The 25,748-nt window shown below is 33.7% G+C and overlaps 1 protein-coding gene across 3 annotated transcripts; it reads right to left on the reverse strand.

The window, feature by feature from the left end:
* Nucleotides 1-12,212: 12,212 nt before the first annotated feature.
* Nucleotides 12,213-17,987, reverse strand: LOC103342659 (elongator complex protein). Of its 3 annotated transcripts, none has more exons than XM_089050341.1 (10): nt 17,027-17,987; nt 16,826-16,918; nt 16,337-16,503; nt 16,152-16,198; nt 14,503-14,572; nt 13,958-14,184; nt 13,776-13,865; nt 13,380-13,455; nt 13,007-13,233; nt 12,213-12,668 (listed from the first exon to the last, which is right to left on the reverse strand). In XM_089050341.1, exons 1-9 carry the CDS (start codon nt 17,191-17,193, stop codon nt 13,040-13,042), a joined length of 1,131 nt encoding a protein of 376 aa, XP_088906467.1. In that variant the 5' UTR covers nt 17,194-17,987; the 3' UTR covers nt 12,213-12,668; nt 13,007-13,039. The 3 variants fall into 3 exon arrangements, with proteins under 3 accessions (XP_088906467.1, XP_008244516.2, XP_088906466.1); XM_008246294.3 differs by having other exon boundaries at nt 12,213-12,704; XM_089050340.1 differs by lacking the exon at nt 12,213-12,668 and having other exon boundaries at nt 12,815-13,233; nt 17,027-17,244; nt 17,706-17,986.
* Nucleotides 17,988-25,748: the final 7,761 nt, after the last annotated feature.

Here is a 25,748-nt window from a genome sequence, read left to right on the forward strand (position 1 = left end):
TGACTACCCTACATGTGATGCACATTAATTTTCTAAGGGCAAAATAATTTTCATTAAACTCAAAACCAAAATACAAACACTACCAAAAAAAGAAGTATTAGGAGAGTCTTGTTAGAGCATCTCCAACCGATGTGTCAAAAGTGCCACATAGACATTTAACGGTTAGAAATAATATCTCACATCACTCCAACCGAATTGTCAAAGCTGATGTGGAATGAAAGCTGGAGGTTGAGATGTTATTTTTGACATCCCAAAAGCAAGATGTTAAATGAATATTTTATTATATTTTAAAGATAGCTGGCTGTTACTTTCGTTTATTATTTTTTTTTATTTTCTTTTTTCCTTCTTTATCTTAAATGATTTGACTATTACAATAATTATTTATTTGACATATCGGGTGGATTGTAAAACTGTGTAAATGTCAAATTGCCACATCAGCCATCAAATTTAAATTTGATGTCTGGTATTTGACATCTCCCTTGGAGATATTCTTAGAACATCTCCAACCGATGTGTCAAAAGTGTCATATAGACGTTTAATAGCTAGAAATAGCATATCACATCACTCCAACTAATGTGTCAAAGCTAATGTGGAATGAAAGCTGAGGTTAAGATGTTATTTTTGATATCCCAAAAGAAAGATGTCAAATGAATATTTTATTATTTATTATTTTCTTTTCTTTTTAATTAAAAATAAATCAACACTAAAATGTAATAAAATAATAATTTAATTTGACATATAGGGTGGAGTGTAAAGCTGTCTAAGATGTCAAATTGTCACATCAGCCATCAAATTTAAATTTGATGTTTGGTATTTGACATCTCCCTTGGAGATGTTCTTAGGGGCAGAAAATATAATACACCCCTATTAATTGTTAATTAGGGGAGGAAAACTGATAGGCCCCTACTAGTGATATTTGGGGTGGATAAACATGCCCCTATTAAAATAGGTGGGTTAAGGAGGGAAGATTTGCACCAAACTTTTTCACAAACGTAACTTAAAATAAAGAGAGGTTCAAAACAAGCGCCCCTAAAATCAATCTCATATTTATTAATTTTTCTTTACGCCCCTAATATTAATAATGTTTTTATTTTCTTTTTACATTAGCTTTAAATGCCTCAAAACTTAAGAATTATCTCTCTTCCTCTCTTATAGCAGCAGCCGTCCTACTTTTACTTTTCTCTTATATTCTTTTTTAATTAAAATATCTTATTAGTTCATTCGGCACCTATTTCCCGAAAACACCACGTAGGACAAAACTCTGATAGAGGAAAGAGTACTATACGCACAAATGACTAAAAAAAAATTCAAGAAACCAAATGCAAATCAGAGCAGTCATCTTGAATACAATCCTTGAGCTAGGGGAGGCCCGTCATCAATCCAAAACTTGAGGCCCCGATCACGAAGACTATCCGATAAGCAACTCCACTAGCTAGCTAGCCATGCGAGGAATAAACTGTCCATGGACAACACAACAAGGTATCAATGAAAGTAGAAGGCGAATCTAATCCACCTTAATTATATGGAGCAAAGGAATTTGAAGCGAAAGTGTACACCTTATGAAGCAAAGTGTTCATAATTATATCTTCTCGCCTAACAAAGAATTTTGGCTATCTAAAAAGTCAATGTCCTAGTGAAGCTTGGTGTCGCAAAGTCAAAGGTGAAAAAGTTTTTGCATGTTTCATATTTTAGTTAATTAAGCTTCAACTATTTGTGATTGAGACAATACCCTAAAGCAAACCTATATTTCCATATATTCGTGAAAGATAGGATTCGATCAGCTTTTATATTTTCAAAAGCATCTTCAAACTTCTCTATATAAACCCTAGTGAAGCTTGGTGTAAACTAGGTGGAGATGACTGGTGAAGTTTTTCATGAGATTTGTAAGGAGAAGGTTCCAGCTTCCCTCAAGGGCTCCCAATATTCCATTCAATACTCTGATATCAACATCAAGTATGGGAATGTTGGGGGCTCTTTTGGGACGTTGAAGCCCTTGCTCCTTGGTTGTGGCTTCGTTTACAATCCTTTGTGCTTTTCTTTTTCAAATAAACTCTGTTCATCTCTTGTGGTGATGAACCCTTTAAGCATGGACATCATTTGTTCATCGTACGTGATTCGTACAACTCCTTTCGTTTGTAATAATCTCTCTCTCTCTCTCTCTCTCTAACCGTAGTGGGAATATTTGAGAGCTCTGGTCTGGTGGTTTGGTGGTGGAGCCTAAATTGGGTGAAAGAATGGAGGTGAAGAAGACACATATGGAGAGCTCCAAATGGCATTTTCAACGAAAAATCTCACCCCATATATTTCCTATAGGTTTCCCGACCAAAAAGAAAATTCTTATAGGTTTTAACACATTGACTTTTTGCTTGATGAATGAGAGGATCAAATTTAAAATTTGTCACTCGTGTTAATCGTTTTATTAGTCCCTGAATTTAGACTCGATTTGCATTTGAGTCTCTCAATTTCCAAAATCGTTCCTGTGGTCCTTCAACTTCAATTTTGTTAGGACAAATGGTTCTACCGTCAATTTTGTTAACTTTTCTATTAAACATAGAGGTAAAATAATATTTTTGTATTAAATTAATTAAAATATGAATAAAAACACAATTATATTTTTACCGTATCCAGCAGTGCAGGGCTAAATCATAGCTCCCTCAATATTTTATTAATTTTTAGTATATTCCTTAAATATATTGGTTAATTTAATTAAAGTACTACTTTGATCCTATTTAAAATACATTTTGAATGAGGGGGGACAATTTTTGTATGAAAAAATGGAATGATAATATGTTAAAGACGGAAAAAATGTTGGAAATTATGTAGGAGGAAAAGATTAAGGATAGTATATAAAGGAAGAATGAAAAGAATGTTAGAAATTAGATATAATGATGAAAATAATGTGGAAAATTATGTAAAAATGAAGTTGGTATTTTATATATAACAAATTAGCAATTTCTTAGAACTTTTTGTTAAAAACACAATTTTTAATTTTTTTACATAAAAACAATAAACTATAATAATGGCTAGCTAATGTCAACATTAGAAGTGGGCACAGTCCGATCCGATTTCTACCTCACATCAAAATCGGAATTGGTTTTATTTACTAGTGTGGTTTGGTCTTGTTTTGGTGGAAAATTTTTATGAAACTAGCCAATTCAATTTACCGGTTCTGATGCGGTTTCTGATTTTGAACCGGATATTTTTATATTTAATTTTTAAATTATTTCTTTTTACAAATTCAACTAAATTTTTATTTTTTGGGTTTAAAAATTCACAAATGATCTAATTTCATGCAAAGAGAGATGATTGGGCTTAGAAAAGAAAGGTGCTTTGAAGTTAGGCTTGGGAAAATATTAGTTATGGAATTAGAAATTAAGTATTGGACTTAAATAATTTAAAAATAAATATAAAAAATACGCAACCAGTTCAGTTTGGTCCAATCCAATTTTGTAAGATGTGAAACTGGCACTGAAGGAATATAACCAAAGGAGAAGAGATGAGCATGACCTAAGGATAAAATTAATTACCGAATGAAGCTTAAGGCATATAAACAAGAAGACATTAGGGGTTTTAGGAAATTCTGAATTTTCCTTTATATATTTTTAAAACAAATTTAGATAATGATATTATTTAGCATTCAAAATTAATTTTAATTAGACACATGATTGTTCATGTTAGTCAGTTATACCTTATCTATCTGAATTTGAAGATGCATCAAACTTCTAAGAGCACTCTCAATCTTAGGCTCTATTTGGGGCTCTAAAACTGGTAAATAAACCTTGGTGTTTCTAAATCTTTATTGATCAGCAGTGTTGAATTTATTGATTATTCCCTCTCAAATGAGGTTTGAGTGACATATCAGAAAAACATAAAACAAAAAGTAAAAGGGAAACAAAATAACAATTATGGAAAGTTACAGCAACTTAATCTGCTTCTTGTTGAGAAACTGGCTGCCATCTTTGCAACTCAATCAGCCACTGAAAATGAAAATCTAATTCAAATCGTCTATACCAATTAAACCAGACCATTACTTCTTTCTGAACAAACTTCACCATAGATAAATACATATTAAAACACATTGGTATCAATGCACTTACGGGGAATCTAATCCACCTTAATCATATGGAGCAAAGGAATTTGAAGCAAAGTAGTGTTCATATTTATATCTTCTCGCCTAGCATATAAAGCAAAGTACAATATGCTCAACCAAAGATCATGCCGTTGTCTATGTAAATTGGACAAACGTTTCTTTCTGAATAGCAATTAACCCTAAAATGGTAACTCACAATTGCCATTTTTATTCAACTAAACGACACCAATAAGCTTTCGTAAGTTGGAGGGAAATATGTATATATATTTTTAAATCTTTTTTGTTCGAAAAAAATTTAGGGGGACGGGGGCCTACCTCATTCCAGGGTCAGGGCATACCAAAGTCTCTTGAAGGACTTACAGAGGGGTTTTAGCCCCTTTTTTTATTTTTACAGATTACCCATCAAGAAGAATTGTTGGTAGTGGGACTCAAACCTAGGCCTTGGAGGGAATATTTATGTTACTATAGGATTAACAAATGTCTTTTGCCAACTTTTCATAATGTTTCTTCCTAGGTTAAAGATTTTATTCTTCACAATTAAAGGTTAGGTATAAACTCTGTAAAAAAAAAATTAAAAAAAAATTCATTGATTCGATGGGAGATGAGAAAGCCGTAATGCTCTCCTTTGTTATGTTTTTTAATCATGTGATTAGGATTGAATTCACATGGGCAAATTAAACAGTAGACATTCCCTGTAATTAGTCGACGGATGAGTGTGCGTTGTAAAAAAAAATTCCTTGACCCTTGGGAGAGGGAATTAGTCGATCCATGATATTAATCAGTCCTTTTATTCTCAAGAATTTTGACTACAGTGACCTAAAAAGTCAATGTCCGTGATCTAAAAAATCTTATAGGTTCATTAACACATTGACTTTTTGATTGATGAATGAGGAGCAAATTTAAAATTTGAGTCATTCAAACTAATACAAGGTTAAACGCAGTTTATTTCTTGTTTTCCTGATTTTAGATTCATTAATTTTTTTAATTTTTTGGTCCAATTCCACCTAGGTTCATCAAGATTAATCAGGCCCATCGATCCATCAAGATGTACAATTTTATCTCAGAAGGCCTCAATATAAAATTTTCCGATATGAGATAATTATTGTATTTGATCAACAATTCCTAACAAGTGGTTTGCATTGTAAGTAGAGATATTTATATACACAAACACTTCTACCAAAATCATTATAAACCTTTAATGTAGACGTTTGAGTCACATGTGGACTAAACATGCATAAGGTAAGATGAAACTTCTTTCAACATCAATAAATATGTCCTTAAAGCATGCATTACAAGATATTAACTAGTTATAATACTTTAGGGTTTAGGGTTTTTAGATCCCAAAGACCAAATGAAGAGATGAGCATGACCAAAAGGACAAAATTCACAACCTAAAGAAGCTGAATATAAACAAGAAGATATTAGGGTTCTAGGAAATTCTGAATTTGCCTTTATATATTTTTAAAACAAATTTAGATAATTATATCATTTAACATTCAAAATTAATTTTAATAAGACATGATTGTTCATGTCTGTCAGTTATACCTTATCTGTCTAAATTTGAAGATGCATCAAACTTCTAAGAGCACTCTCAATCTTAGGCTCTATTTGGGGCTCTAAAATTGGACGATGATATGAATATGTAAATACACGAACCCTAACGCACTCAAAGGCTTGATCTTTCTCTTTCAATTTTGAGAGTAGAAAGCTTTCCTGAAAGCGGTGGGCACATAGACGAAATGAATACAAAACTTTAGAACATCACAAGAAACATAAACCCGAAAGTAAATGAAGAATATAAGTATGGATACATTATAAATAAACCAATAAAAAATAATAATATATTAAGCATAAATTCTAGCATAGTCAGGCATACTCAGTCTCCCTCAGCAGATACAGACAATATATCTGTTAGGTGTTTCTGCATGTAAGAGAAGATAGATTAAATAAACTATAATGAATAAAATAAAAGGGCTATTTCCTTGGTTAAAGATTTTATTCTTCACAAATTAAAGGTTAGGTATAAACTCTGTAAATTAAACATTTGATTAGGATTGAATTCATATGGGCAAATTAAACAGTAGACATTCCCTGTAATTGTTGATGGATGTGTGTGCGCTGTAAAAGAAAATTCCTTGACCCTTGGGACAGGGAATTAGTCGATCCATGATATTATTCAGTCCTTTTATTCTCAATAATTTTGACTAGTGATCTAAAAAGTCAGTGTCTGTGATTTGTCGCAAAGTCAGAGGTGAAAAAGTGTTTGTATGTTTCCTATTTTAGTTATAGCTTCAACTATTTGTGATTGAGACAATACCCTAAAACAAACCTATATATCCATATATTCGTGAAAGATAGGATTCGATCAGCTTTTAGATTTTCAAAAGCAACTTCGAACTTCTCTATATAAACCCTAGTGAAGCTTGGTGTAAACTAGGTGGAGATGACTGTGGTGAAGTTTTTCATGAGATTTGTAAGGAGAAGGTTCCAACTTCCCTCAAGGGCTCCCAATATTCCATGTTAATACTCTGATATCAACATCATGTATGGGAATGTTGGGGGCTCTTTTGGGACGTTGAAGCCCTTGCTCCTTGGTTAGGGCTTCGTTTACAATCCATTCGTGCTGTTCTTTTTCAAATAAACTCTGTTCATCTCTTGTGGTGATGAACTCTTTAAGCATGGGAGATCGTTTGTTCATCGTGCGTGATTCATACAACTCCTTTCATTTGTAATACTCTCTCTCTCTCTCTCTCGTGGGAATATTTGAGATCTCTGGTGGTTCTGTGGTGGAGTCTTAAGTGGGTGAAAGAATGGAGGTGAAGAAGACATATGGCAGAGTTCAAAATGACATTTTCAACGAAAATCTCACCCCATATATTTCTTATAGGTTTCCCGATCAAAAAAAAAAATTCTTATAGGTTTTAATACATTGACCTTTTTGCTTGATGAGTGAGGATCAAATTTAAAATTTGTCACTCAACTAATATAAGGTTAAACACAGTTTATTTCTCGTTTTCCTGATTTTAGATTCATTACTATTTTTTTTATTTTTTAGTCCAATTCCACCTAGGTTCATCAAGATTAATCAAGCCCATCTATCCATCTAGATGTACAATTTTATCTCAAAAGGCCTTAATATGGAATTTTCCGATATGAGACAATTGTATTTGATCAACAATTCCGAACAAGTGGTTTGCATTGTAAGTAGAGATCTTATGTGGGTCATGGTAGAAATAGTAACACTAACACACTCAAAATATGCAAATTAGGAAACATAAATGTAATTAGCATTCATGAGATAGGCCCTTGTCCCTCTGTGTAAGTGCAAACAGAACCCGATATCTGATATTTTTGGACTGCTTTTGTGTTTTCAATGTTGTAATATTAGCAACTTCTCTCTAATTTCATATATTGATACTTAACTTGTATATTTACATTCGTCTTCATTTTATTTTTGACAAAGTTAGAGGAGGCGAACTCTCACACACGGGTATCATGGGGGTTTGAACTAGGGACCACTTGAGAACAAATCGAAAGTCTGGATCAATCCAACTAAGGCCATATCCACCAGTGCATGGCTAAACATAGCACACCCATAAAATTTAGCTCACTATTTATAGTTTTTTAAGGAATAGTGAGGGGCTATATTTTTATCGTCTCCAGCAACGCAGGGCTAAATCACAACCTTCACAATATTTTATTAATTTTTAGTATATTCTTTAAATATATTGATTAATTTAATTAAAGTACTACTTAGATCCTATTTAAAATACATTTTAGATGATAGGGGACAATTTGTTTATGAAAAAAGAAGAAAGATAATATGTAAAGGATAAAAAAATTGTGGAAAATTATGTAGAAGGATGAAAAGACTAACTATAGTATCTAAAAGGAACAATGAAAAGAATGTCATAAATTAGATAGAATGATGACAAGAATGTGAAAAATTATGTAGACATGAGGTTAGTATTTATTTATATATATATATATATATGTATGAATTTTTTCATACATTTTTATTATAAAAGTATACAAAAAAAAATTTAGGATTTTTTTTGTAAAAAATAAACTATAATAACGGCTAGTTGACGTCAGTAGGCCTAAAATAGCCCATCCATAAATCAAGCCAAGTTTGGCCTAGCACTTGGCCTCTTTGGCCTACTGAGTGGGTTTGCCCTAGTGACATGGCAGGTTTAGCCCACTGATGGAGATGGCTTTTGAGTGTGAAAGGATTAAATTTGTGGGTTTAGTCCACTGTTGGAGATGGCCTAACACACTCAATTGGTGTACATTTACATTTATCAACTTGAAGGTTTATATACACAAACATTGCTACCAAAATCATTATAAACCTTTAATGTAGTTATAATACTTCTTTCAACCTCAATAATATGCCCTTAAAGCATGCATTACAAGACATTAACTAGTTATAATACTTTAGGGTTTAGGGTTTTTAGATCCCAAAGACCCAAAAGAAGAGATGGGGATGACCAAAAGGACAAAATTCACAACCTAATGAAGCTTAAGGAATATAAACAAGAAGACATTAGGGGGTTCTAGGAGCACTCTCAATCTTAGGCTTTATTTGGGGCTCTAAAAATTGGTGAATATTTTGAACTTTAAACATATCTTTCCCACAATGGGGAACTTTAAACATAGCTCTGATAGAATATTTTTTAATGTATGTATATGTTATGTTAGTTTTTGTCTAATTAAAAATTTCAACAAAAATTAAAATTAAAATTGGACAAGATTCCAAAAATTACATTTGTTATATAATAATGGAGGTAGATGGAGCTAGGTCATATTCTTTATGACTTTGGATACCAATGTCTACATTTGTCAGATAATAATGGAGGTAGTTGGAGCTGGGTCTTCTTCTTCATGGCTTTGGATCCATATCTCATTTACATTTGTCAGATAATAATGGATGTAGTTGGAGCTAGGTCTTCTTCTTTATGGCTTTGGATCACTATCTCATTTACATTTATCATATAATAATGAAAGTAGCTAGAGCTGCTATGTTCATTATGGCTTTGGATCTCCTATCTTATTTGATAAGATTACATCGCACGTTGTACTATCCCTATATATAGAACTACTTAGAGCATCTCCAAAGGAGATGTTAAATACCAAATATCAAATTTAAATTTGATGGTTGATGTGGCAATTTGACATCTTACACAGCTTTACACTCCATCCGATATATCAAATTAAATTATTATTTTATTACATTTTAGTGTTGATTCATTTTTAATTAAAAAGAAAAGTAAAGAAAAAATAATAAAATATTCATTTGACATCTTGCTTTTGGGATGTTAAAAATAACATATCAACCTCCAGCCTTCATTCCACATCAATTTTGACATATCGGTTAGAGTGATGTGAGATGATATTTCTAGCTGTTAAATGTCTATGGCATGTTTGACACATCGGTTGGAGATTTCTTAGAAGAAGAAAAAAAAATCAATTCCAGGCTTAATTTAAGGTTTAAATTTGTGATTTTAACCGTATTATTTTTATTGTTAACTTTATGAAATTTTAGTACAGTGAAATAATAGTGAGTGTCACACAAACTGTTATTCTATAGCACTATCAGTGAGTGAAAGAGATTTATTTTTACACTATTAACATGTGTATGTATTATAAATGTTAATAGAACATGATTCTCATATATTTTTTTGAATATAGAAAGTCATTTTTATATACTTGCCATTTTTTAAGTTTTTTTAATTGAAAATGACAAAAATGCCCTATGTGTTTGATTATTTCTCTTACCAAATAAAATATTTTTATGTTTCCATATGTCCATAAAACATATTTTTCATCTATTTGTGAATGTATAATTTCATTCATACCTATATTATTTTTGGAAGTTTTTGTGTCAAATTACCAAAATGCCCTTTCATGCTTTATTAAAAGAAATAAAAAGCATCTTTATATTAGCCAAAATTCAATGAAAGTATCTACTGCAATGACTCACCCTTATTAAACACATGAAACACAATCTCTAACCATCAACTCACCCAAACTTTGTCCCCTAACTAATCCTTAGGAAAACCAAACCTAGCAAGATTGGCTTGCAGAAATTTAAAAATATAAAATAAAATTTTGTCGTTGGTCACTTTAAACCCTTTGTTTTGCTCAAATCCCAGCTGTTGGATTACCAATGTTAAAAAGGTAAGCGGTAGGATGGGCAAATTGAAAATCCCAGGTGCGCTGGGCGAGTGGAACATGGAGCTAGGTTGAGCTCACTTGCGCTTCGACTTTCTCATGGGGGAATTTTTAATTTTTAATTTCTATATGTTAGAACTCCATAGTGGTTGAGCCCACTTTAAAGCCTCCTTTGGAGATGCTCTAATCAGGGGCGGAGTCACATACAGGCCTGTAGTGGCCATGGCCCCCCAAAGCTCCATGAAAAAGCCAATAACTCTTAAACATATGCTGCAATATCAATTGAAATAGAAGGCTATAAAACTTTATAATTACAGTACTGACCCTCCAAAAGACAAGCTACTAGCTCCGCCACTAGCTCTAATGTAAGTCAAGTTCGTATTCCACATTGGATATACTTTGTAACCCTATTTCTAACAAATTACCCTAACTTCCGTTGAAAGTAAATAGCACGCCACGATTTGCTAGATATCAGTGTTAAGATTGATTTTGGAGTGTTTTTTTTTACTGTATCGTCTGCATAACCACATATACATGTGGAGAGATAAATATTATCTAAAAGATATTACAACTCTACGAGCAATTATTACCCTTTCAAGTCAGTTAAATCGACCTTATTTTATGTTTAATATGTTATATTTAATTGTTATACAACTTTAATTTTAATTCCATTTCATTTTTTTAATCATTATTAAATTGTGTTCTAATTGTTCTCCGACAATCACAAAACAAAAACGAAAAACCCAAGTGCCAATATTGGGTGCTTTTATTTTATGCGTAGCTCAAGTGTACACGGCTTCTTGGCACACGTGTAATGTGCACATTGCAAATGGATGTTCTAGAACAAACATGTTAGGGTTGTAACTGGAATGGCATTTTGGATAACAGATGCGATTCCTAAACAAAGTTATTCTAGTTCTTTTTGCCGAAGAAGTTTCTGAAAGGTATGGCAAAGAAGTGCAACACAATGCAAGTGTGAGAAGTGTCACACTTGATGCATTGATCTACCAGTTAACCAAGGTCAGGCCTGGCCCTGAGGCAGGGCGAGAAGGGTTACTGTCTTGGGTCCCATCTCAAGGAGGGCCCCAAAATATTTATTTATTTTATTGTTCTTTTAAAACTTGCTTCTAAAATAGTTTCTTAATATGAGGTACCGTAGTATACTAGTATACATGTAGGTCTAGAGTATATATAAGAAGCTAATAACATCAAGATTTCTGAAGTTCCATCTTGCATTAATGGTTTCTCTTTGATTTTATTCAAACCAAATCTATGTTCAAGTCCTATTAGTGTTAAGAAATAAAACCTTTTTTTAATGATGCTTGATGAGTTGATGTTCTGATTATAAAAGTATCAAATGGACTATCTTTGGAAAAAAAAAAAGACTATAAATGACTTTGGAAGGACTAATTTGTGGTTTATATAATTAACATATATTGTTCTACCCCTCTTTCTTCCTTTGGTGCATTTTACTACTTAAAATGTCTTAATTTTCTTCCAATCTCTTTCAAATTTTTTTTTCTTGTGTTCCAATCATTGCTTTATATATAAAATTTTTAAACATTTCCACAAGTAAAATGAATTTTTTTTTAAGGCCTACTTTTTGTGACTAGTTGTAAAAGGTCTACATTGAAAACACATACTTTTACTTGTAAGTAGTCTTGCATTTATAGGGCCTTTTTTTTGACTTTGCCCTGGGCCACCAAAATCTTAGGGCCGGCCCTGACCAAGGCCCCCCCAACTGGTGCATGGCTGTCGCTGAGGGAACTGATACGTCCTCACATCAAACCCAAAGAGCAAACTACTCGAAAAAGTTCGGATTAGGCATAGATGCCCGCAGCCTCAGTATGAGACTAATATCCAGAATGATGGACAAAGCAAACAGCAGAATGCAAGATTTTCAAAAGGCAAGGAGAGGAACCACAGTACCGAAGAAGTTAATGAAACATTTGAGCACACAACACACCAACTTAAGATTTTGAGGACAAGATACATTCTCCAATTCACCAGAGGCATATTTTCTCCCCTCAAAATATTACTCTAATGCCTAGTCAATTAATTGACAGTTCCTTCCATAATATACAGGGGAATGACAGAATGAAACTGTCTGAGGTTGAAATCCGAGTCAGAGGAACGAGAGAGACCTCCACCCAAATCCCGTTGTATATTGTTCCAAGCACAGATATAAGACAGAATCAGAAGTGAGTGGTGTGAGCGCAAAAAAATTTACAAGCTTCCATCTTTTTCGTACTACAAATGCTTTTTGCTTCTGCTAAGTTCTAATATTTGTCAAGTGGGCTCCAATGTCCAGCTTTCTGGACCTCAGACTTACTCTCATAACCATCCTTCAATCAAGGAAAGTTTATAACATTTGTCCTCCCACTTGATTGAACATGTATGATACCTGGAATGACCAAGAGGCAACCAAACTTGCAAGAATCTATATTGATTCAAAAATCAATAACCGAAGCTCAGATGAGCACAGAACACACACAAACAACTGAACAAGGGCAGACAACAAAGAAAAGTGGGGATCTTAAGAGAACCTAATTTCAGAAAAGTTGCAATAAGTATTATTATCACTATTTACTATGAAATGTCAGATCCAACTCATACAAACTAATCAGTTTCATTAGCAATACTGTTAGACTGAAAGTGAATAAAGTTTGTCTTAATTGTCAGTTATATGTCAGTGCATCTAGAAGGTATGTTCAATTGACTGGCATGGAGAAAATAAATTACCATTTTCCAGTACTCTCTGAAGGAGGAAAACCACTATATGTCCAAATCATCATCAGGATCCTCATCAGAATCTGGCATCTCATCATCCGAATCACGAAAATATATTATTTCACCCTTGCTAGAGTCATCATTAATTTTTGAATTCCCAGTCGAAACAGGTGCTGCCTCATATTTGCTATCCATCAGAGATTTTCGACCATCATAAATTTCTACAGGTTTACCATTTCCTGCAAGAAAAAGTCAAAAAGTTTGTTTTTGGAGCATCACAATCATGCAGATAAAAGGGAAGAGATCAAATAATTTAACCTTTTTTATTTTTTTAATTTTAAATATAAGGTTTCCAAACCACTTATATCCATCCATGTTTTCATACCTTGGTGTTCAAATGGAAGTACAACTTTGGCCCTATCATTTCGCTCTTTCTCTGACAGTTGTAGATTGAAATGCACCTGTACAGAAGAACAGTTTTTAAAATTAAAATAAAACTCATAGAGAGTTTAGACAACTTCATTATCTGTGTGCACAATAAAACTTATTCACTAGTGTACATTTGTTTATGTGTCTGCATAATGTCTAGTTATATGTGTTGTGCGGAAGTCATTAATGATTCAGTAATCATTTAATTGTATCAGAATAGACTCAGTCAGCAATTTAGAATATCACCATGTAATAAAACTGAAAAGAATCAATTAAAAGAAAGGCTTAATTCCAAATAAGAAAGTGTGTTCTCCTGGATAATTTCTGTTTAAGATAAGGTTAAACAGGTGACCTTCGGCAAAAGGGCTTGATTGACTAATCCATCTTCTGATGAAGGGGATGTGAAGTCGATGCCTGACTGCCCAATGTGAATCTCTTCAAACTGATTACAAGTTTCAGGGGCTTGTATTAGTTTACCAACTTTCCAGATCAGTAAAAGAATTTCACACAGAGAGAGAGAGAGAGAGAGATCACCATCACTCGTACACGTCCATTTCTACGTTTGCATCGGACATGAAATTTCCCTTTTGTAAAATTCCGTTCAACTAAAGAAAGATTCTCTGAGTTACCTCTTTGTTGATTTGCAAACGGGATTAGTGGTTCTATGCTGGCCACCATAGAGGACATATATTCAATAACAGCAGTGACCTTTTCTTCACAAAGATCGGCATGAAGAAACCAAAAGATACTTGAAATTTGATCTGCAACCATAAGACAAAAGTGAATTTGCAGCCTCCAAGAGTTGAATATGTGCAATAAGTAAACCATACACTTCATTAACTTCCAAAATGAGGCATGCACAATTTTACATTGAATTGCCAAAAGTATATATTACATCATCCAAAAGGTTTATATTACACGCTTTTTATGATAGCAGCTAAAAGCTCAGGGCAAAAGAGATTAAGTGTGCACTAAACTTATTGAAATAGCAAATGACTAGAAAACATATATATTGAAAGCCTACGAAAACAATCAATTTTTATTGGAAAAAGATTGAGGAGCTAGTAAAGTTTATATACCACAGCAACGAAGGTTACTCAAAAGGCCAGCAACTGATGACAAAGATGCATGTCTTAACATTTCATTTACCTGAAAAATTTGAAAAGAAACCAGCAAAGAAGAAATGAGTGAGAGAGGGAAGGAGGGAGAGACAGAGAAACACCAGAAGTAACCATAAGCAGAATTTCGAAAGGTGGGCAAAAACAAACATATCCTCACAGGACCCATTTTCCAACATAGACATTAAGCAAAACAAAAAACAAAAAATCTCCTTATCCACTTGAGAAATAGTCAGTATGAATAAACTTTAGGGCATTAGCAGGCTTTTACTCATGCAAATGGAACAATGTGCTGATACACATCAGTTATATAAGGAAAGGGTTTTGTTTCCCAGTTCAGGGAAGTGTAGTTCAAGAGAGGAAACCATACATTACATCAATAATCATCCAACGTTTGTATGGTTGAGAGGTTGTAAGACTGGCTATTCTAAACTAAACACCTTTTTCAAATAAAATTGTGGACTTAAGCTGTATTCTTCGCCAAAAAAAAAATAGAAGGGAAAAAGAAAATGGGACTATGTAAGTGCATTAATCACCCCAAATCTGGTAGTAATGTAAATTAAAAATTTATAATAACTTCTTATCATCAACAACAAGAAGAGGAAAACAGGTATTGAACTATCACAAATTATTAAATACTCTAACAGTAAAACTATGGAACATCCATACCATGCTAAGATGAAACCCAGTGTCCTGTCAGATATTTTTTAAACATTAAGCATGCTTCGTGAAGACATCTTATGGATAAGAACCGAGAGCAGTGCATCAAGAAGGCACTACAGTTGCCTGCTTGTCTAAAGATAGACAAAAGAGTATCATAGAAGCACATGCTTTCTACTGTGACATCGAAAGCAATTGACGTCCTCCTCGGTAAACTAAGGCATTCAAAAGAAATTGTGGTTAGCCATTTCGGAAAATGGCCCCAATTAAAGCAGCTCGCATATTCAATAATTTTCTAGTAAAACAACAAACATACTAAGTTCCATAAGGTGTTTAATCTCTATGGCTGAACCGAGCACACCATCGAAATTTGTACTGAAATATTTGTTGAAAGTTGAAACCCAGAAGGAAGTTTCTAAGCCCCAAACATAGACAGGATTCTTAGAGTGTTACAATGCAGATTTCTTGTCTCTGGAAAGTCCTTTAACTCAATAGGAAGTTTCCAAACATCACACACAAACAAAACAAACTACAGTAGAAAATTACAGTACAGCCCTGCCACACTGCACCAGCAGGCAAACTTAAACCTTCCTTCAACCTCAATACTAAGTCTCATAAGGTGTTCAATCTCTACGGCTGAGCTGAGCACACCATCAAAATTTCTGCTGAAATTTTTGTTGAAACCTTGAAGGAAGTTTCAAAGCCCCAACCATAGACAGGACACTAAAAGAGTTACAATGCAAATTTCTTGTCTCTGACAAGTGTTTTAACTCAATAGAAAGTTTCCACACATCACACACAAACAAATCAAACTACAGCAGAAATCACAGTACAGCCTTGCCACACTGCACCAGCAGGAAAACTTAAACCTACCTTCAACCTAAAGTACTAGCATTGACCCTGGAATATTTCAAATATCATATATATACAATCACAGGATGCATAATTACCGAGTCTATTGCAACACTGAAACGAACTTTCCCTTGTCCAACCAATCCTGCAAGCATACAACCAAAAAGAAATCCACAATTACAATAATACTAGAATTATGTGAATGCTTACATGGTCAAACAGGCATCTTACTACAAAAACAAAATCTGCCAATGCATGTAAGTACAAGTAGAACCAATAATACCTTTTCCAAGTGAAATAACTGAAGAGAACAACTTGTCCACATCCTTCACATTCCTGCAAGTACTAGCTACGTTGGAAGCTTCATGAGAGAGATTTTTAGCACTTCCACACTCCATGAGCCTCTCTCTCCAACCAAGAGGATCCGTGTAACAATCCAAAATCCGAATCCTGTAATGCTAGTTCAGTCCAGAGGTCCCCATGAATTATATACATTATCTATGTGCGTTTATTCATTGTGTAACGTGTATTACTTTCAGCTTAAAGCACTGCCAAATTTCTCAAACACGCATATTGGCACAACAAATGAATGCTTAGTTCCAGTTTCTCAGATTAAAACAATAAAACCAATGTTTGGTCACGTTTTGTAGAGGAAAAATCTTTTTTTTATTTTTAAATTCCTTTACTTTCTGATTTTTTTTTTCCTTTTCCAATTTTCTCAACAACCAAACAGAGTGGAAAGCACGGAAATTTAAAAGAAGGCTATCGTTACCACTGCTGAGATGAAGAAATATCGAGTCCTCTCCTCTTCAACAAGTCTACATAATATGAAGGACTCCGAGAAAACGCGACGAGCACCAGAGCTCTACAAATTAAATCAATAGCAAAGAGAATTTTATTCAAATAATCTACAAACAGAGAATTACACATTTTAATCTACGAAATGGAGTTGTTTCGGGAGAGGCAAACTGACCGCGACTGAGATTTTTCGGCTGAAATGTTGGTGGAGAGCTGGGAGAGAACGTGGCAGAAGGCGTGGAAGCCGAGAGGTGTTGCTATAGAGTCCTTGATTGTGAGAGCAGGTGCATGCTCTCCCTCCAACGCACCGTCTCGAAGGGCTCTACAAACCCATTCCGCCATTGTTGCTGGGTACTTGGAGTTCGAGTTCTGTAGGAGTATCTAAGCCCTAATCTGCTCTTCAATTAAACGTAATTTTTACTTTACCAACAGAACTTTACTCTACTGCTTTAAAAAAAAAACGGTTTTTATAACGAATGATCCTTAAATTTTTCAAAATTCTTCATTTCAGTCCTTCAGTTTTCAAATTAAACTTTCAAATCAATCAATTTGGTCCTTAATCTTTTGATCCATATGTTAGTTTGCAATTTGCTATATGATTTTCTAGATAGAACCTAAATGTGAAACCCTAATTGAAGAGTATATCACATTAGTGAGTAAAAACGTGGGTTTTAGAACTAAAATGAGTTATATTTTGATTATAATTGTGGGGGCCTTTTTGTTTCAGCAGCTCTAGATGGACTTGGGCTATTATAAAAGAGAGTGAAGTTGCCCATTTGCCTAGGTTCAAGAACTAAACCTCAAAATACCCCGAAAGAATATTAATTCTTAAGGAGTACTCTGGTTTTTCTCACCAAGCAAATAATGATTAGTGAATCAGGAGTTTAGGCTTGGCTTGAGTGGTTTGTGGCATGGGAGCTGAGTCTTCGTAAGTTTAGCGAGAGAGTGTCTGCTTGAGTTGAAACAAGATACTGGATAAAAGATATTTTAGGGCTTGGAATGGTTTCTAGTTTTGGGAGAAGAAGAGGATGGTTTGTGGGGGAAAATGAGAGGATTAAAGAGTTAAGCTTGAGTGTTTCCAGCAGTGGGTGTATGGCTTGCTCGGTGTCTTGGTTTTTGTCCCCCCAATTTTTGGGTAAGCCACTACTTCCTTTTATAGCAATTGAAGCTCAAGCAAGTAATGAATGAGCAGCCTCAGGTTGGTGATACAGTAAATCAGTTTATGGTGAGGTTTTAGTGCTAAGCAGTTGAGGTTGGGCAGTGATTGTTGAAGTAAAATTGGCAATAAGTCTGACCGTGGTTTCAATGGTGGAAAGTAAGAAGTTGGGGGTTGTGTAATAAAGGATGGCAGTTGGTGAGTGCTGGAAGAAGACCACAACTCTCTCTACTTACCCATTGAGCGGGCTTAAGAAAATGGGCTTAGGTTTTGGGGCTCCTAAGCAACCCAAAACCTCCATTCTTTGAACCTTTAATGGGCCTCATGGACATCATGCCATCCACACCACAACCACTTAGCAAGCCCTATGCACAAATGTGGCTTAGGCCAACTTAAGCTTCTCGGATGATTCGACCCTGAGAGAGAGAGTTGCTTGTCTTTTGCATGTTAGTTGCATGCTTATGCGTGGGTTTGTTGTGTTGTAATGGCTTCGGCCTATTAATTAAATATGCTTGATTAAGCAACGAGGTAAATGGACTTGGGATATGAATAAAAATGGTTAATTTCATGTGTTTACTATGACCTCCCACGTGCTAAATTACAATATCTTCCAGCGCGGCATGTCTATTTCAAGTAGGCTTCTCTACAATAAGTCAAGGCATTGGGCCTAGAATAAGCTTGTCATGCAATGACACGTGACCAATTTTAATGAAAGTTTTGTCTGAATGTGACATTAAGGACCAAATTGTTGTCTAGACCAAAAGATCACATTGATTAATTTGAGAGTTTGAGGATTAAAATGAGGACTTACAACAAAAATGGATATTAAACTAATTTGTGAATTAAAACTCTTTTTAATTCTCGCCTTTATGATGACCTAATTATTGTAGATTTTCACAAAGTCAAAAGTGATACCTAGCAATATGTTAAAGCTACTCAAGCTAAAATAAAATGGATAACATATTCAATTATAATGACAATGCAATACAATCCTTATCTTTTTTCCCAATAGTCTTTAATCACATTAATATGATAAGGAATTCATGTCAAATCCGTAATGTAAATTTCTATGACTTATAGGATTCACTTGGGTGTGATTAGGAACATTTTTCTCAATCAAACTAAATTCTATCTCCAGATATTTCCGAATCACATCTTAGATTATTCTTTCTTTACTTAGAGATGACTTGTTGTACACTCACATGGCATCATGAGTCAATCAAGGACCTTGACAATGTCTTAAGTCAAGTCCTATATTGAGTTTGATTATACGACAAAATCTAACATCAACCGCGTATCCACAAGGCAACCATAGTGCCTCAGGTCTAAGGATTGACATGTAGGTAGACTTTCATTCAACATCTATTTATGGATTGTGTTGTACTCACTCTCTACTGAGCACCTATATACTTTATCTTAGTGTCCCCACATGAATGACTTAAGACAAGTCATCTCTCTAATTGTAAAGATATTATGCATGCCAGTTTTTTCGGATCGGCAACACCCAATTAAATAATTCTATGACTAGAAATTGTTTATGGTGTGAGCCATAAGGAAAGGTCTTCTGAACCTAACTTCTCAAGATCACTCTCCTCATCTCACAAGCCATGGGCTTGTCCTTTGGGTAAATAACTATTAATAACACTAGTACTGATTTTCAATAGTCTACATTAAGTACACCTGAATTTTCAAATTCTACCGAAGTCTTTTATATTCTACCTAACTCTAGATTGACTAGACTCTTAGTGGTATGTGTGGTAAAAGGAGTTTATGGATTTGTAACAGATTTCCTACATCCATTATGCCAAATTTTAATTTACACAACACCACTTAGGCATCGACAAATTTAAAAACCGATGTTGTTAGTATCTTAGGTATCGATTTTATAATTAATAAGACTAAAGGGATATAAAGTCATCAACACAAATTTTTGACGTTTCTTACGATGCCATTGATTATACTTTAGCATCGATGATATATTATACTGATGCATAAAATGATTTTCAAGAAATTTGTTTTAAGTGGAACATTTAGCACTGATGCCAAAACTATGGTTGACCACTACAGTGATTTTTTGGCAAAAAATTTTCACTCCCTCACAAATACTTCAGACTCCCTCTAGTATTTTTTTGTCCAAAACTTAAACTCTTTCATATCTCTCTCCTCTCTCGCGATACCCACACTGCTCCCTCACAAACTTGTGGATGTATCTTTTAAAAATGTCCATTACAATTGTGGTACACATGGATGTTGAGGTAATTCATACTTTTTCATATAACAGGGGCACAAGTGTTGTACATGACAATTGACATTAGGTACAATTTATCTTAATATCTTGGAAAAATTTGGTGTAGAGGAATGGAAAAAGGCTTGAAGATGAGCTGCCCCTTGAAGCAAATGGAGACTTGGACTAATTGTGGCTTCTATTTGTTATTGTTGGAGTTTTTCTTTTCTTTCTAATTTTATGTCTTTCTTTTTAAGGTACAATAGACACTTGTTTTGTCGTTTATTGGATAAATTCATTTGATTATTGTGCTCCTCCTATGCCACTACCGATAATTAATAATCAACACAAAAACTTCGGTTATTATTAGCTTGCTTGCTTTGTGGCTATTTCTTCAGATTTTTTTATTTAAAAAATCGGTTATTTGTATCAAGTAGTATGAAAGTTTGATATGAGAATAAGAGGAGCACATGATTGGAAAACTAATTCGATTATGTTTGTTTTTTAGTATGCGCACAGCTTTCTCATAGACTTTTCTCTGATCAATGGTCCCTCCACTTTGATGTTTCTAGGAGAAAAATATATTGGAATTATGTACTGAAATGAAATTGATGGAAAGTGAGAGGTTACTATTTGCGTGATGTAGGGGTTCAAAAGTGTCCCACCTGAATTCTTGACACTATGTCACATGGTATATCGTAGGTAACAAGTTTCAACAAATGTAACCTCTCCGAATAGAAAGATACTGAGAAAGGTTTTTGTCATGAATGGTCCTTGAATTTTTCAAAAGTCCTCATTTGAATTCTCAAACTTTCCAATCAATCAATGTGATAATTGAAACCCTGAAAAGCAAAGGAAAAAAATTACATATGTTGCTAAACAAGGCTATGTACTTTCCTTGATGAAACCTAAATGTGAAACCTTGAATGGAAAGTAGATGATTTTGTTGAGCAAAAATTTGAGTTCTAGGACTAAATTGAGCTATATTTTGATGAAATAAGTTGGTCAGGTGATGACACGTGATCAGTTTTAACAAAGTTTTGTTATAAAGACCAAATTGATGTGAGACCAAAACATAAAGGACCTATTGATTGATTTGAACGTTTGAGGACTAAAATAAGAACTTTTAAAACAAAGTACCTGTAATAAAAACTTGTGCTGAGAAACTTGTTTCATTGTTTGACGAAATTGTGGATTGACATTCATGCCAACGTATTATCATCACAACAAAAGAGAAGACTTCACCTGCTTCTTGATGCCAAAGCTAGCTATCCATATGTTACTGTAATGGAAAAATGGTAATTTTATGTTAAAACCAAAAAAATGAATAAAAAATAATATCTTTAAAATAACAATAAAAGAAAATCAAATAAAAAAACCAACCCAAAAAAAAAAATTTGGAGTAGAAATCGGGATAGAAAGGGGGAGAGAGAGAGATAGTTTAATTTTAATTTTTTAGTTTTTATTTATTTTTTATTCATATTTTAATCAATTTGATACAAAAATACCATTTTGTCCCTACATTTAACAAAAAAGTTAACAAAATTGATGGTAGGACCATTTGTCCTAATGAAACTGAAGTTGACGGACCACAGGAACCATTTTGGAAATTGAAGGACTCAAATGCAAATCGGTTCTAAATTCAGGGATTAATAAAATGATTAACCCTATTTTAAATGAGAGTAGAGAAATCATAAAGAATACAGAGGTGGAGGGAGGGCGAGGGGGGAGCTGGTGGTTGATTTGGGGATGGGGTGATATCTGGGTGGTTTTACCCAGAGACAGAGAGTAGAGAGAGATGGAGGGATCCCAAGCCTCTACATTTAGAATCGATGCATTCCTACACATTTAGAAAAATATCAACTACTTGATTAATCTAACAAATTTTAAGTAATCCACGTCAATATAATTGTCATAGACAAAAACTCTCACTTTGCACCTTATCATTGTAATAGTCAACACAAAAACTAATAGTCAACATAAAAACTTCGGTTATTATTAGCTTGCTTGCTTTGTAGCTATTTCTTTAAATTTTTTTATTTAAAAATCGGTTAGTATCAAGTAGTGTGAAAGTTTGATATGAGAATAAGAAGAGCACATGATTGGAAAACTAATTCGATTATGTTTGTTTTTTAGTATGCATTTTCTCATAGACTTTTCTCTGATCAATGGTCCCTCCACTTTGATGTTTTTGGGAGAAAAATATATTGGAATTACGCATTGAAATGAAATTGATGGAAAGTGAGAGGCTATTATTTGTGTGATATAGGGGTTCAAAAGTGTCCCACTTGATGAGGTATAGTCCTCTAGTCTTTCTCCAATGAGTTTTAACACCCACACACACGTTCCCCCAACCGAAAAAGGAGCCATTCATTGGTATTTGAGTCATCCTCTAGTCTTCATTGATTGATTGGTAAAAGTCTTCCTCTAGTCTTTTGAAGTCTTCATTAAGTTATATGTACATAGAAAACAAAAACAAAAACAAACAGCAACATTTGAAATCGTTGGATTCCAATGGCAACTCCATGGTATAACGACAAGTGGCGCAAAGAGAAGACAAAAAGCAAGCTGCAAATTTGGAGGTGGGCCCCACGTCAGAATCTTTGCACATGGGGCTGTTTGAGATGTGCAGTGGGCTCTATTGAATAGTTTTGGGTCTATGCAATACTTGAACCCATATTTGGGTCAAAATTTGGGTTTTCAAATTTTGGGTGCTTCATTTTCTTGGATTGGGAGAGATTTTGGGCAATATTTTAGGTTTGGGTTCTTAGGTTGGAGATGGCCTTAGAAGCATTAATAGTCCATTTTCAACTTCTTCTTTTTTCCCTCTTTAATCTCTCATCAGACTTGAGTAGAGCTATCTATAAATTGTAGAGTCGTTTATTGCTTTGATTTACTGTGCAAAAAATCAGTTATTGGATAAATTCATACAGAAAGGAATTGGAATGCGTAATTGATGGTTTGTTTTGTCGTTTATTGGATAAATTCATTTGATTATTGTGCTCCTCCTATGCCACTACCGATAATTAATAGTCAACACAAAAACTTTGGTCATTAATAGCTTGCTTGTTTTGTAGCTATTTCTTCAATTTTTTTTTAATTTAAAAAATCGGTTATTGTATCAAGTAGTATGAAAGTTTGATATGAGAATAAGAGTATATTTTTGCTCACTTAGGCCATCTCTAACCATGTTGGGGTTAAACTCAAATTTCCACCTTAAAAAATACAACTATTCATGTATTGCATGGACTCAAAATGTTTTTTTCCTCCAACCTTGCAGACTCAAAATTTGAGCCAATACCTTTATTAAATTGTTTCAGAATAGTTGAACTCTATTTTTCTATTGTGGTTAATTTTTCTTAAGTTGATTTTTGTTTATAGCTTCATAATTTATTTTTCTGAACATTTTAACCTAAAAAAATTCTAATTTCACTTAAAATTTGATTTTAGTGCATTATTTAATAAATGGGTAGGTATTTATATAATTTGGAATGAGTTTTAAAGTTGAATCTCATGTAGATTAATAAATAATATAATTTTGACTATTGGATTTAATTTGGGTCATTGGATATAATTTTTTTTTCCTTTAAAATCAGTCTTGGACAATCTGGGCCGTTAGATTAAGCTTACATTTAAAAAACAAATTACAAAAGCATATTAAATGTAGCCGTTGGATCTCAAAGGTTATATGACTTAAACACAACATGCGGCCAACATTTAAAGGAAGAGGCAGACTACTTCTGCAAACAGGCCCCACTCAATTTGCACCAGCACGTGGGCTGTTTTGAGGCTTGCTTTTGGGCAGAGTTTGGGCGCACTGAAGTTACTAGTCTAGGCAATACTTGGAGAAATTATAGAATAGTACGATATTATCACGTCAGCATATGATACTCTCATTCAAAATTTGTCATGTGTCCCATTTAAAATAAAATTAAAAATACTTGTACAGCTGGACTTTGACCTCCAATTTTACCCTTTAAAATAACATTAGAAATAAAATAAAATAAAAGAATACTCCAGTCAATCTCCGCAGTAACCCTACCTTGCCTCCTCCACCGTCTCTTTCCCTTATCTCCGCCAATTGAAGTCTTCTTCTTTTTTTTTTCTCAACAGTATCATTGAATCCATCTTCCTTTTATACAGTCTACCCTCCATTTCTCTCTCCCTCTCCCTCTCCCTCATCAGCTACTACTTTATTTTATAGTTAGTTTTAAATTCACATCCCAAAAGAACTTCTTAGGGTTTTTACTTCAGTTTGCTTTTCTGTAGAGTTTTTCCCTCATGATAATCCTCAGAGTGTGATGGTTAGAATACAAAGTAATAAGAAATTGGAACATGAGGTTTTGAGGCGAGGAAGACGACTCCATGGAGAAACTGAAGGATTGGGAGAAGATGAAGGAAGTTGAGAAACGATGCACATACAAAGAGTTGGGTGCCTTGGTGGGGATCTTGGACTTGTAAAGAGCTCGGCCGATGGAGAAATTTATGTTGTTTGTAGAGATGGAATTGCAGGTGGTATAATTAGCTGGAGGAGAGGTTTGAGATGTGGGTTCGTTTCCTTCATTGTAGAAAAGCAGAGGAAGCTGAAAAGGAAAAGGGAGAAATAAACGAAGATTGGGGGTGGAGGAGGACTCCCAGTTGAAGGATTTTTTATTTTTTATTTTCTTCATTTTTAATTTAATTCCAAAGGGTAAAATTGGAAGTCAAACTCCAATTGTATAAATAGTTTTAATTTTCTTTTAAATATGACACATGACAAATTTTGAATGGGAGTATCATATCTTGGTAATATATTATTCTATAATTTCTCCAATACTTGACTGGAATTTCACCATACATTTGAGATTTCTCAAATTTTCACCCCCAAAATATATGGGTTGGAGAAGATTTTTGGACTCAAAACTCATAATTTGAGTTTCCACCCCTTGGATTGGAGATGGCCTTATGAGAAATCCAACAACTCCAATTTGGGGTAGACATATTATCCATACTTCATCACTGTGAGAATCCATACTCTTAAAAGTTTTTAAAGAAAATTAAACGTTTATATATATATATTTATGTATATATGTACTGTTTTACGTTTACAATGCTATCTTAATAATTATTTGTACTTAGTAAATATATATATACATAAGTTCATTTGAATAAATTATATTATTTGTTTTTCTCTAAATTCTTAGATATTTCTTGGGAATTTAACTTATATAATCGTATATATTTATAATAATATTCAATTATTAGAATTGTGTTATTCACATCTTGTGAATAGCTAAAACAAATCTCTTTTTATCTTTCTGAGCAAGTTAACTTGGACAAGAGGATTGACATAGTAATTTTTATATAAATATGAGTTTTAATCATCTTAAGGTGGAGTGGACGTGTGGCACTTGCATATTTCATCCTTGTCACCAATATATGTGTCATTGTTTCAAAGCTCAAAGCTTGTATGTTTTAATAGCTCCTGTAAGAAGTTAGTTAATTAATAGTTTGATTTTATCTTCCTATATTCGTATT

This window comes from Prunus mume, linkage group LG4, assembly GCF_029339155.1.
Source record: "Prunus mume cultivar Tortuosa linkage group LG4, ASM2933915v1, whole genome shotgun sequence".
In the NCBI taxonomy this organism is placed as follows: Eukaryota; Viridiplantae; Streptophyta; class Magnoliopsida; order Rosales; family Rosaceae; genus Prunus; species Prunus mume.